This window comes from Aquarana catesbeiana, linkage group LG03, assembly GCF_042186555.1.
Source record: "Aquarana catesbeiana isolate 2022-GZ linkage group LG03, ASM4218655v1, whole genome shotgun sequence".
NCBI classification, from domain to species: Eukaryota; Metazoa; Chordata; class Amphibia; order Anura; family Ranidae; genus Aquarana; species Aquarana catesbeiana.
Window position 1 is genome coordinate 610607404 of NC_133326.1, and position 13693 is coordinate 610621096.

Here is a 13693-nt window from a genome sequence, read left to right on the forward strand (position 1 = left end):
ACCATATTAACACAGTGCCCTTCTATGACTGTGGGTCATGTTTAGCAGCCAGACTGCCTGCCGAACACATTCTGTTGTATAAGATGGCCAATGGCCATGTTAACTTGTGGCTGGATGCTCTGGGGCTGGTAAAACTGCAGCTTGACTGCCTATTTTTATCGCCACCTGGCCGTCCATGTAAACGAGGCTTGTAGCAGAAATGTGAAGTTGGAGCATTCTAAACAAAGCCCATGCTTTTGTAGTCTCCTGCATTGTCACTGACTCTGGAAAAAAGGGTCAGCATTTTAAAGTGGGGCTCTAACTTAGACGTGCTGTCGCCAGACCATTCATTTCAGCAAAAATCATTTTTATTACCTGTATAACCCTCCCTTGCATCGACATCCAAGAGACTTGAGACGGAAGTAATATCAGCAGCCCCAGCAGACTTGGTGCAGCCACTAAAGTGACACGTTATAGTATTCTCCTTTTCATCACCTCCAGAAGCAACATAAGAGTTAATGAAGGGAGGGGCAGAGGAGCTGGACCAGCACACATGGTGATCAGACACTTCCAGAAGAGGGGGGCCCTGCTAGGGAATTGACTCTGGAGTAGTCAATTTTTCTAGCAAACTCAAAGGCACATTTCAAATGAACAAGAAATTTTGGAAATGGAATAAATACTAAAAGTATTTACAATACCTATTATTATTTTTTTTTTGTGCTTTTACCTGCAATTCTTTTTAAGTTGCTGATGCGGTCTCTTTAAAAATAAAATTATGCCATCTACCTTGTGCAGTGTTATGCAGCAAATTGCAGTCAACTAAAAATATTGTTTATATTAAAAAGGTAAATCAATCTATTCAGGGCAATTTGAATAGAATTCAATGAGTTATGATCTGTTCTCCAACACACGTGCAGATATTTGTTTAATCCGTGAACAAAATTCCATTACAGCCATTCTACTTTGCAAAGTGGAAATCTGTCAAAAGCTCACTGAGTCAATGTCATAGGAAGGGTCCTTAGTTTTTGATTTTTATTCAGTTTAGTTGAATGATCATATTGATGCTTGTGTGATCATAACGGAGAGAGCTGGCTGATGGTAAATGGTGCACGTGGATAACATCCTCCAGCGAAATGCTGTTTTCACTGCATGGAATAAGTGAGGTCAGGACTTGGCTGTGCAGGGTGAGTGAATCCAAGAGTTGGTGTAAAGTCTTGCACATACTTTGACAGGTGAAACAGTCCATCCAAAAGTTATGACGGTTTAAGCTGAAATTTTAGTTGCATACTTGCTTTGGTTATCTCCATGGGAGGTATCTGCAGAACTCTATGTTCCTACCAAATGTCATGTTCAGTATACCTCTTGATAATGATCTGTTCGGTTGATCGATTTTTTCCTTGGTGGAGAATAAACTGGGGAAACCCAGCTTCAAGCGTGTGACGTGGCCTTATGAAGGGTCTGGTGTCTACTGCGGGAAAAAATCTTTTGACTGCGGTCTCTAAGAACAAAGTTCTCCAGCCAACTTCAAAATACCATTAGTGGGTGAAGTCAAAATTAAAGGTGGTTATAAAGGCTGAGGCATGAATGTAAAAAACTTTGTCTGCAGCATCTTCTCCAGCCCCTCTTTACCTACCCTTTACTGAGCCCAATCTTAATCTGGCGATGTGCAAGAGAGCAGTGGCTCTCCCGGGTCTCTTCTTCCTCATTGGCTGAGACGCAGCCAGTAAGGAGGGAGCAGAGGTGGAGCCTGTTCTGCCGAGAAAGTTCCCCTCGGCGGATAAGGACCCCCCTCTACTGCGCAGCGCTTGCGCAGTAGGAGCCGGCGGAAATAGCTGAATAGAATAGAAATCAGCTGTACACGGTGCCTGTAAGATCAGATGACTTTGCTTGTTTTCTCCAGGGGAGAGGAGAAAGCTGTAGTTGACCGTGCACTGCAAACACAGCCCCACACAACCCCTCACTTCGGGCACGGCCTCGCTTTGCTCGGCACTTTTTTATTCTTCCTCTAGGTCCACTTGGATGGTGGGGCTTGAACCTGGACCCAGGGCGCAGGCGCTGTGTACAGCTGATTGAAGGTTTTCAGGTTCTGCGATTTTCGGCGGCTCCTTAGTCGTTGGTACTGCGCAAGCGCTGCGCCTGCGCAGTACAGGGGGGGTCCTTATCCGCCAGGGGAACTTTCTCGGCAAGACAGAGCCGAGCCGTGCTCTATGGACACACAGATGTGGTTCAGGAGCGAGCATGCACGAGTGCCCCCATATCAAGGGTACTCGGCAAGGGGGAGGGGTGGGAAGAGCCTGCAGGGGACCCAAGAAGTGGATTTGGGCTGCTCTATGCAAAACCACTTCTCAGAGCAGGTAAGTATAACACGTCTATTTAAAAGAACAAAGAACATTAGCCTTTAATATCACATTAACGTGAATAAAGCATCAAGCCAGTAAGAATTGTATATTTTGGCAGTGGGTTAAAGCCCAGTTCCGGGCAAAAAGATTTTCCCATGTTGTGGGGCAGTGTTTGCAGTGCACGGTCAACTACAGCTTTCTCCTCTCCCCTGGAGAAAACGAGCAAAGTCATCTGATCCTCCACTCCACTTGCAAATGGCACTCTCCCACGATCTAGCAGGGGACTTTTTCCGATGTCTGCACGTCTAGAGCAAGTCTATGGGCATGATGACATCAGGAACAGTCCACCGTGCTAGAGCCTCAAGGACTGGTCTTGTGCTGAGAGGATCGGAGGATTAGGTAAGCATAGCTCTGTTCTCAACCCTTGCTAAAAGTGAACAATTGAAGTGGTTGTAAAGGCTGAAGGTTTTTTACCTTCATGCATTGCATGAAGGTAAAAAAACCTTCTGTGTGCTGCTCTCACCACAGCCCCTCATACTTAGCTGAGCCAGATCCAGTGATGTTCATAGGAGCCTAAGCTGTCCCGAACCTCTCTCATTGGCTGAGACACCGCAGCAGGAGCCATTGGCACCCACTGCTGTCAATCACAGGCAGTGAGCCAATGAGGAGAGAGTGGGGGCTGGGCTGAGCCACGGAATGAGCACGCACCAATCAAGGGGATGGAGCCAGGAGCGCCAGTGGGGGACCTGAGGAGGATTGGGGCAAGTTTAATGTGTTTGTTATTTTTCATGTTATTTAAAAAAAAAAAAATGTTAATATCACTTTAACCCATACTGTGCGGTGCTTTTGTTTTGTAATCTTACTACTCCTGCTGTACTTTCCATACTGTAAGATAAAATAAAAATCCAACAGGTGAGTTTTAAGGCATGAATATGGCTCCAGACAGTGTATATGTTGATTGTCTGTTATTATACTAGATTATGTTAAGAATATCTCATACTTGTTGAACTTATGACTATGGGTTGATGGAACTAATAAATACTGTGTCTAACAACTCGTGTAATGCTGCATTGTCAGCCTTTATTATAATGCTGTACAACAGGCAACTCCCATATTCTCTGTTCTACTTTTATCAACCCACTTTGACTATGTTGTTGTGTACCTGGGTTGTTCTGTGTTTTACTGCTTCTAAAAATTCAATAAAGCATCTGTTTGATTGAAAAAAAAAAAACATAAAAAAAAAATGGGGAGTGAGCCTTTATCATTGTTACAACATGTGAGGAAACCTGGGAGCTAGTATTTTGATTTTAATTTGTGTATTTTAGATATAGTTTGAAGTTCTTAATGTGTAAGTCCACCTTTACAAAAAATCTGTTAGGTGAACTTACACTGGCTCCCTCCCCATCGCACCAGGTCCTGCTATACCTGAGGCCAGCGATCTCCCGCACTGACACATCATATAGCCGCTTTACCGGTCCGGGGATTTGAAATCCCTGCGGCTTTATCTCCTTTTTTCCAGCGCTGACCGGACGAGCTACACTGGTTCTGATTGGTTGCTGCTGTCCATGTGACGGCGCCAACAGATTAGAATGCCTCCTATACATACCTTTTACAAAGTACGTTTAGGAGATTAAGCTAATGGAGATGTCAGATCTCCGGACCGGTAAAGCGGCCACCGATGTTTCAGTGATCATGGGACTCTGGTATAGCGGGAAAGGATGCGATGGGGAGGGGGTCCAGTGTAAGTTCATCTTACAGATTTTTCTGTAAAGGTGAACTTACCCTTTAAGTTATGTTACAGTCGTAGAAGGGAGCATGATATTTTTTTGAAGATGGAAGTTATTTTATAACATTTGATTAATTTATTTTTATTTAGGTGAAAGTTCCAAGGGTTAAGGCTAAGAAGGGCCGTGGGAGACCCAAGAAATCCACTCAGAAACCTTTTTATGGGGAGCGAGAACTTGTCTCCAAGAAACCACTGCTGAGTCCTATTCCAGAGCAGCCTGAGTGTTACCCCACACCTCCTGCCTCTACACATGTGTCTCCTAGTAAGTCCCTGTTCAGTTCCTTTCGGGTGACCATGACTGATAGTGATGATGAAGTGTTTGTACTATAATGCTAGCCCTACAAACTGGGGACACCCCCCCCCCCCCCCCTCTGGTGCCCACCGGCACATCTCTGGGCTTTCCCGTGTGATCCTGGTATGTGATCCGCCAGGTTACCATAGAGCCAGCCATGGACTGGATGGTCCCAGATAGAGCTGCACAATTAATCGTTAAAAAATTGCGATCCTGATTTAACACCCCTCCCGATCCTAATCAGCCATTTCCACGATTCTATGTAAACACTGCAGAGCCGAGCTGTCAAAAAAAAAAAAAGCTGACAAATGCTTATCAACATTCCTCAGAGCTGAGAGATCGAAAAGTATCTACAAAGTCTCTTTCTGTCTGTAAATTAGGTCAGCTTAACTATTTAGAGGCCAAACGTTTTTTGACACTTGTTGCTTACAAAGTAAAATCTGTATTTTTTGCTAGAAAATTATTTGGAACCCCCCAAACATTATATTTTTTTTAGCAGAGACTCTAGAGAATAAAATGGCAGTTGTTGCAATATTTTATGTCAAACTGCATTTGCGTAGCAGCCTTTCAAACGCAATTTTTTGGGAAAAAATACACTTCAATGAATTGAAAAAAAAAATGAACCTTAAAGTTAGCCCAATTTTTTGTATAACGTGAAAGATGTTAGGCCGCAATAATCGTGATCTTTATTCTAAGCAAAAAAAATATTGATTCTCATTTTATCCTGCATCGTGCAGCTGTAGTCCCCGGCAATCTATATGATCCTGGGAGGCCGGAAGCAACGTCCTGAAGTCACTTCTGGTTTTGGCAGATGTAAAATTATTTTTACTAATTTTTAGAAAAAAGATTTACAAATACAGTACATCACAATGAAGACCAAGATAACATTCATAACTTAAGCAAGTAAAAATAGAAAATAAAACATTTAAATGTCGTACATGTCTCTAGCATATGAAAAAAAAAAAAAAAAAAAAAAAAATATATATATATATATATATATATATATATATATATATATATATATATATATATATATATATATATTATATTATAATATAATTGTTTTCATTACCCAAAGAGGAGGAAAGGGACATCATGAGAGGCGGAGGCTCCCCATATGTGAATAAAGATCATCCAGACTAAGGGTTGCTGGGCCTCTCTACGTAATCCTTATCTCCTGCATTCTTATTCCCCCACCCTCATCTTCTCCCCCTCCATCACTCCCAACCAGCCCTTACTACATTTGTTTACAATGTGACCTGTAAACATTTTTAAATGTTTGGGGGTTTTGAGTAATTTTTTAGCAAAAAAAGATTTTGGATGTAGGAGAGAAATGCCACAATAGGCCCAGTAGTTAAAGCAGTGTTCCAGCCGCAAATTTTTTTCTTTTAATAAGGGCACTTACCTGTCCAGGAAGCATGCGATGTCGCCCCCCCCCCCCCTCGGATCGGGTGCAGGCGCCGCCATTCCAACTAAGGGAAACTGGCAGTGGAGCCTGCTGCGCATGCGCGAGTTATGCAGCGCTTTCTGAGTTGTATTGTAGGGCATGAACATGGTTTTTTGTTTTTTTTGTTTTGTTTTTTTTGTTTTGTTTTTTTTGTTTTGTTTTTTTTGTTTTGTTTTTTTTGTTTTGTTTTTTTTGTTTTGTTTTTTTTGTTTTGTTTTTTTTTTTTTATTCATCCATTCTGATTTAAAATGGGGAAAAAATGTTTAGCCTATAGTTCTATTTTGGATACAGTAAGGGAGGGTCATAACCCGTGTTGCTTTATTTTTAGCTGTGTCTCGTTGGGGAGATTTTCCTTCACTTCCTGTCCCATAGCAGGGGAGGAAATCAATGCATATACATGGATTTATTTTTTTTAGGCCTCCCAGGTCACCAGAACTAGTGTCCCCATTTGAAGATTTCCCCTACATTATTTTTCTGGGGACAACCCAAATTTTGGGATTTTCTTTTACTTTCAGTGTCAATGGTAAACAGGACAAATGGAGAGGAGAATCTCCATAGCAGGGGCACATACCGCAATAAAAACTGGCAGGTGTTCTAATCCATCTTCTCCTCTCTATCCAAAACTGAAAAAAAAATATTTGCTTTTTAGTTGTACTTTACTATTTTATATATTGTCTTGCAATGCACTACATGGGCTAAAACTTACTGCAGAGCAATTGAAATGATGGCTTTTTACAATAGTCTTAGCTTTTGTCGGCATCCTATGTGAGTGCTACATTTAACTAGTGAAATTTTTATTACAGGTGGTTCCTTAAAAAAGGGACTTGTAAAGAGGATTACAAAAAGAAAGGGCATTCGGAGAGGCAACAGGAACGTTGAAAAGAGCAAAGTTCATTCTGAAGTAGGGGAATTATTTTCTGATCCCATAATTCTGAAGATTGAAGGTGTTTTTGAAGATTCAGGTTGTCCAGGGCAGGAGGACTTGGAAGTTAAACATATGGAATCACTTACAGATAGTCAGGGACACACAGAACCGGCTGATTTGGTTGTGCAGGTTAGCACTGTAAGCACAAATGCTGTATATCCTTTGTCCTCTGCTGACAAGGAGATGAAACGAGATGAAGATTATGTACCTGAGCCAGGTGAAAGTGTCCCAGAGGATACCAATACAACAGAGACTGTGTCTGCTCTGAAGCCACAAAAACCAAAAAGGCGTTCAAGCACACGAAGGCGAGTGTCACAAACCCCCATAGAAGTGCAACACGCTGCAAATCCAGAAGCAGCCACAGATCTTTTAGAAAACATTATCATTGCTGAACACAAGACCTTAGAGACAATTACTGAAGGCCCAAAACCAAAGACAGATTTGTTAGTAGAAGACAGAGCTCCGTCCCCCAAGTTGCCAGTAATCACAGATGTAGCTAAAGGGAAAAAAGGTAGACGTCTTTCAAGGAACTACCAGAAGCCTGCCATATTTTACTCGAGCACTGAACCAAATACCTATACTCAGGATCCTTGTATCATTTTACCTCAATCTGATGAAAATTCAACCACTTTCACCAGTGAGCCATATCTGCCCTTCGATGGTATTTTGCAGTCCACTGGGACAGAGAAGAAGGTGAGGCGCAGCCTGAGGCTACGCAGAGATTCTGGGGCCAGTGGCTTGTTCTGGGTTTCGGAGACAAGCAGTGAAGGCACCAGCAGACGGAAATCTTTAAGCTCGGCAGTGCAGCCTTTAGGAAACTCTAATTTAATTTTGGAAAGTGTAACCTGCTCCCCAAACAAGGAGCAATTGAGTGTTCAGCATATACCAGGAGCAGCTAAATGGAAATCCTTAAGCTCTGCCATGCAGTCTTTAGAGAATAAATTAATCCTGGAAAGCGTAACCCACAGCCCAAAGAAGGAGCAGCTGAGTATTAAGCAGGTACCAGGTGCAGTTAAAAAGACTCGGAGAAGAACCTTGTGTAGCTCCACCCTACAGCAAATGACATCTCTTGGTGACACCAAAAGGAGGAGGTCAGATGTTTCTTACAAGGACTCTTATGCTCCTGCTGAACCTCAAACGTGTCACAACAACGTTATGCTCGATACATAAAAATAGTACAGGTTTGAAGGACTAAACTGGAGTGGGGGTACCTCTGATGACTACATTGCCTGATGTGGAATTAGAATCCAGCACACAGTCCTGTATCTTGGTGCTGTAAAACATGCACTTGAGAGATGACCGCTACCTGAGGACTAGCTGCCCATATGTTTAACTCGTACAGAATCCGGTTACTTTTTGCTAGAGATGTGATTTTGGCTATCCAGTTTCTTATTTATTGTGCCGCAAATTGGTGATTCACATTTTGGTAGATTCTACCAATGTTAACAATCATTTAGGAACTGCGGTGGTAAAAAGTTTGTTTTCAGGTCTGCACGTGTTTCTCAGCCACCATGAGAAGGTCACACTTTGAATATTGGATTTTTATTAAAGTGTGAGTTCACCTTTACAGAAAATCTGTAAGGTGACTGTAAAGGTGACTTCCAGTGTCGTGATGGGGTCCAGGTTAAGGTAACTTTACACATTTTCTGTAAAGGTGAACCTACACTTTAACTAAACCAACTCTGCTGCCAAGGAAGAACAAAATGATCTACTGAGAGAAAACAAGACTCCCAGGTTTTTCTTCGAGCTTTTGAGGATGATTTACTCCATGGTGGCTGCGGTTACGGAGGTCAACAGGGGCTTGTTTAATACATTTCTACTACTTGAGAATTTGTAAATATTTGAATGTTCATAGCCTAGCTACAGTTCTTCTATAAGCATCAAGGCGGGAGAAGCAGAATCTAAAACTACATTGGAGAGATCCTATCAGCAGACTCTCCATTTAATAAAAGAAGCTGATGAGCAATACCAACTCTACAGCATATATCTGCCACTTGGTGGACTGACCCTTTAACCCTAGATTGATGCATAGTCGATGACCCTTTAAAAGAAGTCTGTACAGAAAAAAAAATACATTGGCTGCTACTGCTGAGTGTTCTGAAAATTCTAGTCTGCCTGTCTCTGGCTTTAATACTTTTTGAGCTGATGTCCCAAAACAAGCATGCAACAATTAAAGTAGCCATTAAAGCTATTGGATCAGCAAGGCAAGCAGGCAAGTTGCATTTTCATGAGGTTGTTTGCTGTCTGTTTTTCTATTACTACTAGTTTAACCCAGGATTTTTCCCCCGATGCAGTTCTGTACCTTGTTATACCTTTTTTCAGTTTTTAGTGTATAAAGGAGTTCTGAACGTATTTCATTTTCTCCAGCTACTCTGAAGATAAAATTATGGATTTCAATTCTGTATCTTGGTTTCTGTATTGTCTTTTTTTCCTTTTTTCACTGTTCGTTCCATTTTATTAAATGATAGATTTGTCTTTGTAATTGTTTCCGTTTCTTTATTTAAATCAACTTGAGTCCACAAATTCTTAGCAATAATAAATATGCCAAGGACATAAAAAGAGGAATAAATGTTTTTATAATTTTTCTAACTATAACATTTCTGACGATGAGTGAGATCAGACAACACAATTCATCCAAAAGAAATCTGCATTATATATAGTTGCAAAGATATAGATCTATATATAGATATAGATCTATATCTCTAAATAGTCCATCCAGTTCACCCTGAACATGTTGATCAAATTCAACCAAACGACAAGCTAAATGAAACATTTGCTTATTCAGAACCTAAAACCTGCTGGTGATCCAGAGGAAGGCAAAAAAAATGTATAAAGCATGATCCAATTTTCACCAGTAAGGGAAAAGAAATCCTGATCCCCTAAGGGGTTCCCAAGTTCTTTTTTTGTATTACTTGCACACTGTGCACAGATTGCTTTAGGCTTTTTCCTGACTGCTGTCTGTAACCTCTGATCCCTGTTCCTGGCCTCTGCTGTCCTCACCGCCAGCCTGCAAGTTGTCCTCTTTGTGTAGATACAGCTGAGCCAGAGGTCGCACACTGGCCTACTAGGTGCTAAGCTGCCACATGTAATGGGGAGACCCCCTAAGCAGTGGTTCTCAACTCCAGTCCTCAGGACCCACCAACAGGCCAGATTTTAAGTATTACATTGGGGAGATGCAGACTAGATCACTGCAATCACTGAGCAGCAAATTATATTACCTGTGATGTATTTCAGTTATCTTGCAAACCTGACCTGTTAGTGGGCCCTGAGGACAGGAGTTGAGAACCACTGCCCTAAAGGGTGTTAACTCTGGAGCACCCCCCACGACACTTGGTTGCGAGCTGGCATGAGAAGGCACTGTGACATTTTTAAATTTTGAAACCAGTATCCCTTATTAACTGTGCGCTCTGAGTCTGCATGGACTCCCTTTATATTATCTTACTGCGCCTGTGTGCACCATTTTCAGGGGCATGTACTGACCTTTTAACCCTCCCATCATTTCTTCAGCCGTTCCCACACCACAATTCTTTTTTTTTTTGTGAGCACCACTTGTGGAAAATTCCTCCCTAGCTCATTCAGGAGCAACTCTCTCTGTATTCAGGGAGGAGCCCCAGCAGTGGGTCTGTCCATTCGCTGCAATGTTTGTTTATGAATTGGGGCCAGAAAAAGCACTTTTACTTTCCTAATTCTCCATTTCCCAGCAGATGGTGCTCTGGCAGTAGACTCTTCCTTGGTGGCCTCACATATAATGCAGAGCTATGGGCAATGCATCAGTCTTGATGCTGTCAAAGGGCAGGGGAGAAGAGGCTGCTGTGACTGTAATAGGAGCACAGAAGATCAGGTAAGTGAAACTGGTCTTCTATTTCCCATAGACATAAACTACCATTTAACGCTAGCAGTGCCCCACTGCTAGGAAGGGTTTCTTTACTCTTCCTGGAGTTCAGCTTTAAAGCGGAGTTCCACCCTAAAGTGGAACTTCCGCTCATCGGATTCCCCCCCCTCCGGTGCCACAATTGGCACCTTTTCAGGAGGGGGGGTGCAGATACCTGTCTATACTGGTATCTGCACCCACTTCCAGGCATAGATAACCGCCCATCTCCCCACCCACCCTCCCCCCCCTTGTTGTCTTCAGGGAAACGCACAGTTCACAGAACACGACGAGGACCAGTGAAGACGCGCAGTAGGGAACCGGGCAGTTAAGCCGCAACACTTCACTTCTGATTCTCTGACCGAGGACGGCGGCGGGGGCAGCCGAGAGATGAGCGATCGATCGGCTTCGTCTGCCGACATCGCTGGACCCTGGGAAGGGTAAGTGTCCATTTATTAAAAGTCAGCAGCTGCAGTATTTGTAGCTGCTGGCTTTTAATAATTTTTTTTAGGTGGAGCTCCGCTTTAAATTGCTGTTAGCTGTTGACTATAAACTACTAATTTCCCCGACCTCTAGGTAATGCAGATGAACAAAGGCTGACATGTTTGACATCAAGCCTCTGACAACCATGGCTCCCTCCATAGATGCAGTGGAGAAATCGGTGTAGCCTCCCAGGGACAGGAAGTGTGTTATTTGTAGAATTACCTTAAAAAAAGAAAAAACAAATGCAGGTGCCTCATCCATGGACTGGTAAACTGCAATTTCTATTACGTTTTTGCTTTGGGGTTTAAATTTGCTATTAAAGTGGATTCATATAGTCTACTGGACAGAATGAAGGCAGTGCTGGGTTTTCTTCTTGCGGGTAGCAAAAAATAATTTCACATATAAATGATCCATTTCTTTTTCATACATCATGGGATACAGAGTTAGGCAAATATTCATTACCTGCTGGGTTATACTTCATCTACAGAGTTAGGCAAATATTCATTATGTGCTGGGTTATACTTCATCTACAGAGTTAAGCAAATATTCATTACCTACTGGGTTATACTTCATCTCCAGGTGAATGGACACTGTTAGACCAAAGGTCTTTAGACAGGAAGTGATCCCCTATATAACACCTCCCATACAGGAAGTACTTCAGTTCTTTTTACCAGTGTCTGCAAGGTGGGTGGCACGGTTGTTTGAGCTCTCTGAGCTCTAGGTCTCTAGTCCCACAAACTGTTCTTAAACGAATCAAGGGATTGACCGATTTGACACAGGCTTTATATGCTTGGATAAATGGTACCCGAGCCTCACAAAGAAGACTCTGTAATGCGGCCTCCGGGCGCGGGACCCTGCGAAGTGGAATCCTGGACGCCACAGCGCTAAGGCATTCCTGCAGGGTTCTGTACAGGTCCAAGGGAGAGGACCCTAAACATGAAAAGGGTACCCAGCCCTTGAAGGTCCTCAAGTGACAGGAACCCACAGTGAAGATTGGGATCTTCGTTTCTAAGCTGCCCTGCACCTGGACGGGTAAGTGAATCCCGTTTATTTAATATTGTGGGGTGTCCCAGTGATTGTAACAATCAGTCAAGCTAGCTAAAGGCTGGACACCTGTGTGCGGTGACCATACAGGGGAGTTTTGGGCTAGCTGTGGGTGTTTGCAAAGTGTACCTTTTTTGCTTGTCAGGCTGCTTTCACCTGTATGATGGCGAACGGCGGTGCGCCATTTCGCCTTGGTTCGCCATGACGCACGTGCCTTAGCAAGAGCACAGCTGGGCTCAGCAGTTTGTTTGGCAGCCATGGCGCACACAGCTTTGCCACACAGGCGCCATAGGGTTTATCTGGGCGCACAAAGATTTGCGTCGTACGTGAATACAGCCATGTGGGACACAGAGCAGACTCTGAACCAGGCATTTGCTATGGTTCATTTCTCCTTACCTGGATCACGTGAGTCACCAGGTGTTTGGCAAGCTAAAGGTGCTTGGCAGGATTGTTGCATAGGGGCTTGGTGAGCCCTATTAAAGAGTCTCCCTTCTGAGGTGTGTTAATACTACACCCAGGTGCTCCCTTTTTGTGGCTAGTAAATGTCTTTAAAAAAGAGGAGCGGGACTAACACTACAGGGAAAGGGCACACCTATGTCATCAGTAGTTCCTGATGAACCTAGTCGTATCCCTAGTGTTGTATCCCCTAAAGAACCAGAGGCTTCTGGGCAATCTGAGGCGCTGAGCCTATCTGGGATTGTGCCTACAGTCAACGCTGCTGCTTCACCCTTTATCACTAAGGATGAACTGATCTCAGCCCTAGGTGGGTTAGAGCACAGGAGTGATGAGAAAAGAACTTGACTCCCAAAGGTTGCGTGTAATTATAAATGAGAACAAAAGAAAACCTCTGAGGTGGGATTTTCTGGGCAATTAATGAAAAGATACGAAAAAGTTTTAAATATATAAAAAAAAAATACAATTTATTCATGCAAAAGTTCATAAAACCTTAATTCGATAATAGTCAGAAGGTATAAACAACCATAATACTATATTGACAATGTTGACAGAAATGGCAAGAATCCCACTACATGAATGTTGGTAATCCATGCATGAGAGTCCAATGCGTTTCGAAATACAATCTTCATCAGGGACAATTTTTCCATTTCTGTAATGCAAAACACAGTATAAATACAATCTATATCATAACATATGCAACAATCTATTCAAAGAACTTACATATCCAAAAATATCATAATTGGAAATTCCGCCATACCCATAATTCCCCAAAAACAGTCTACAAGGCCATTCATCATGCAAAAGAACCCAGGGATAAAGATATCCAACAGGTGCGTCAAACATGAAAAACCTGAGTGCGGATAAGGAACCTGCAGCACAAAATGTATAAATATACATATATTAGAAACCAAAGCATAAAGTATCCAAGATGTCAGAGTGTACATCTGAAAAAAGCACATCAAACAATGCTGAGCATGGGGAGACCTCAGACCAAACCCCAGAAACCCGAGAGATGGAAGAGGTAAACATCCCCCACCCTCCAAACCACACAGGCATGGACAGCAGTTCCGGCAA

General features: G+C 42.7%; 1 protein-coding gene across 4 annotated transcripts in view; it reads left to right on the forward strand.

Moving 5' to 3' along the window:
* CDCA2 (cell division cycle associated 2) overlaps positions 1 to 9250 on the forward strand; it is a 100131-nt gene extending 90881 nt beyond the window's left edge. For all 4 annotated transcript variants that reach the window (XM_073622233.1, XM_073622230.1, XM_073622229.1 and 1 more), the window contains exons 14-15: positions 4195 to 4366; positions 6647 to 9250. In XM_073622233.1, coding sequence (XP_073478334.1) covers positions 4195 to 4366; positions 6647 to 7938 — 1464 coding nt within the window. In that variant the 3' untranslated portion in view covers positions 7939 to 9250. The remainder of the gene's footprint in view (positions 1 to 4194; positions 4367 to 6646) is intronic.
* Positions 9251 to 13693: the final 4443 nt, after the last annotated feature.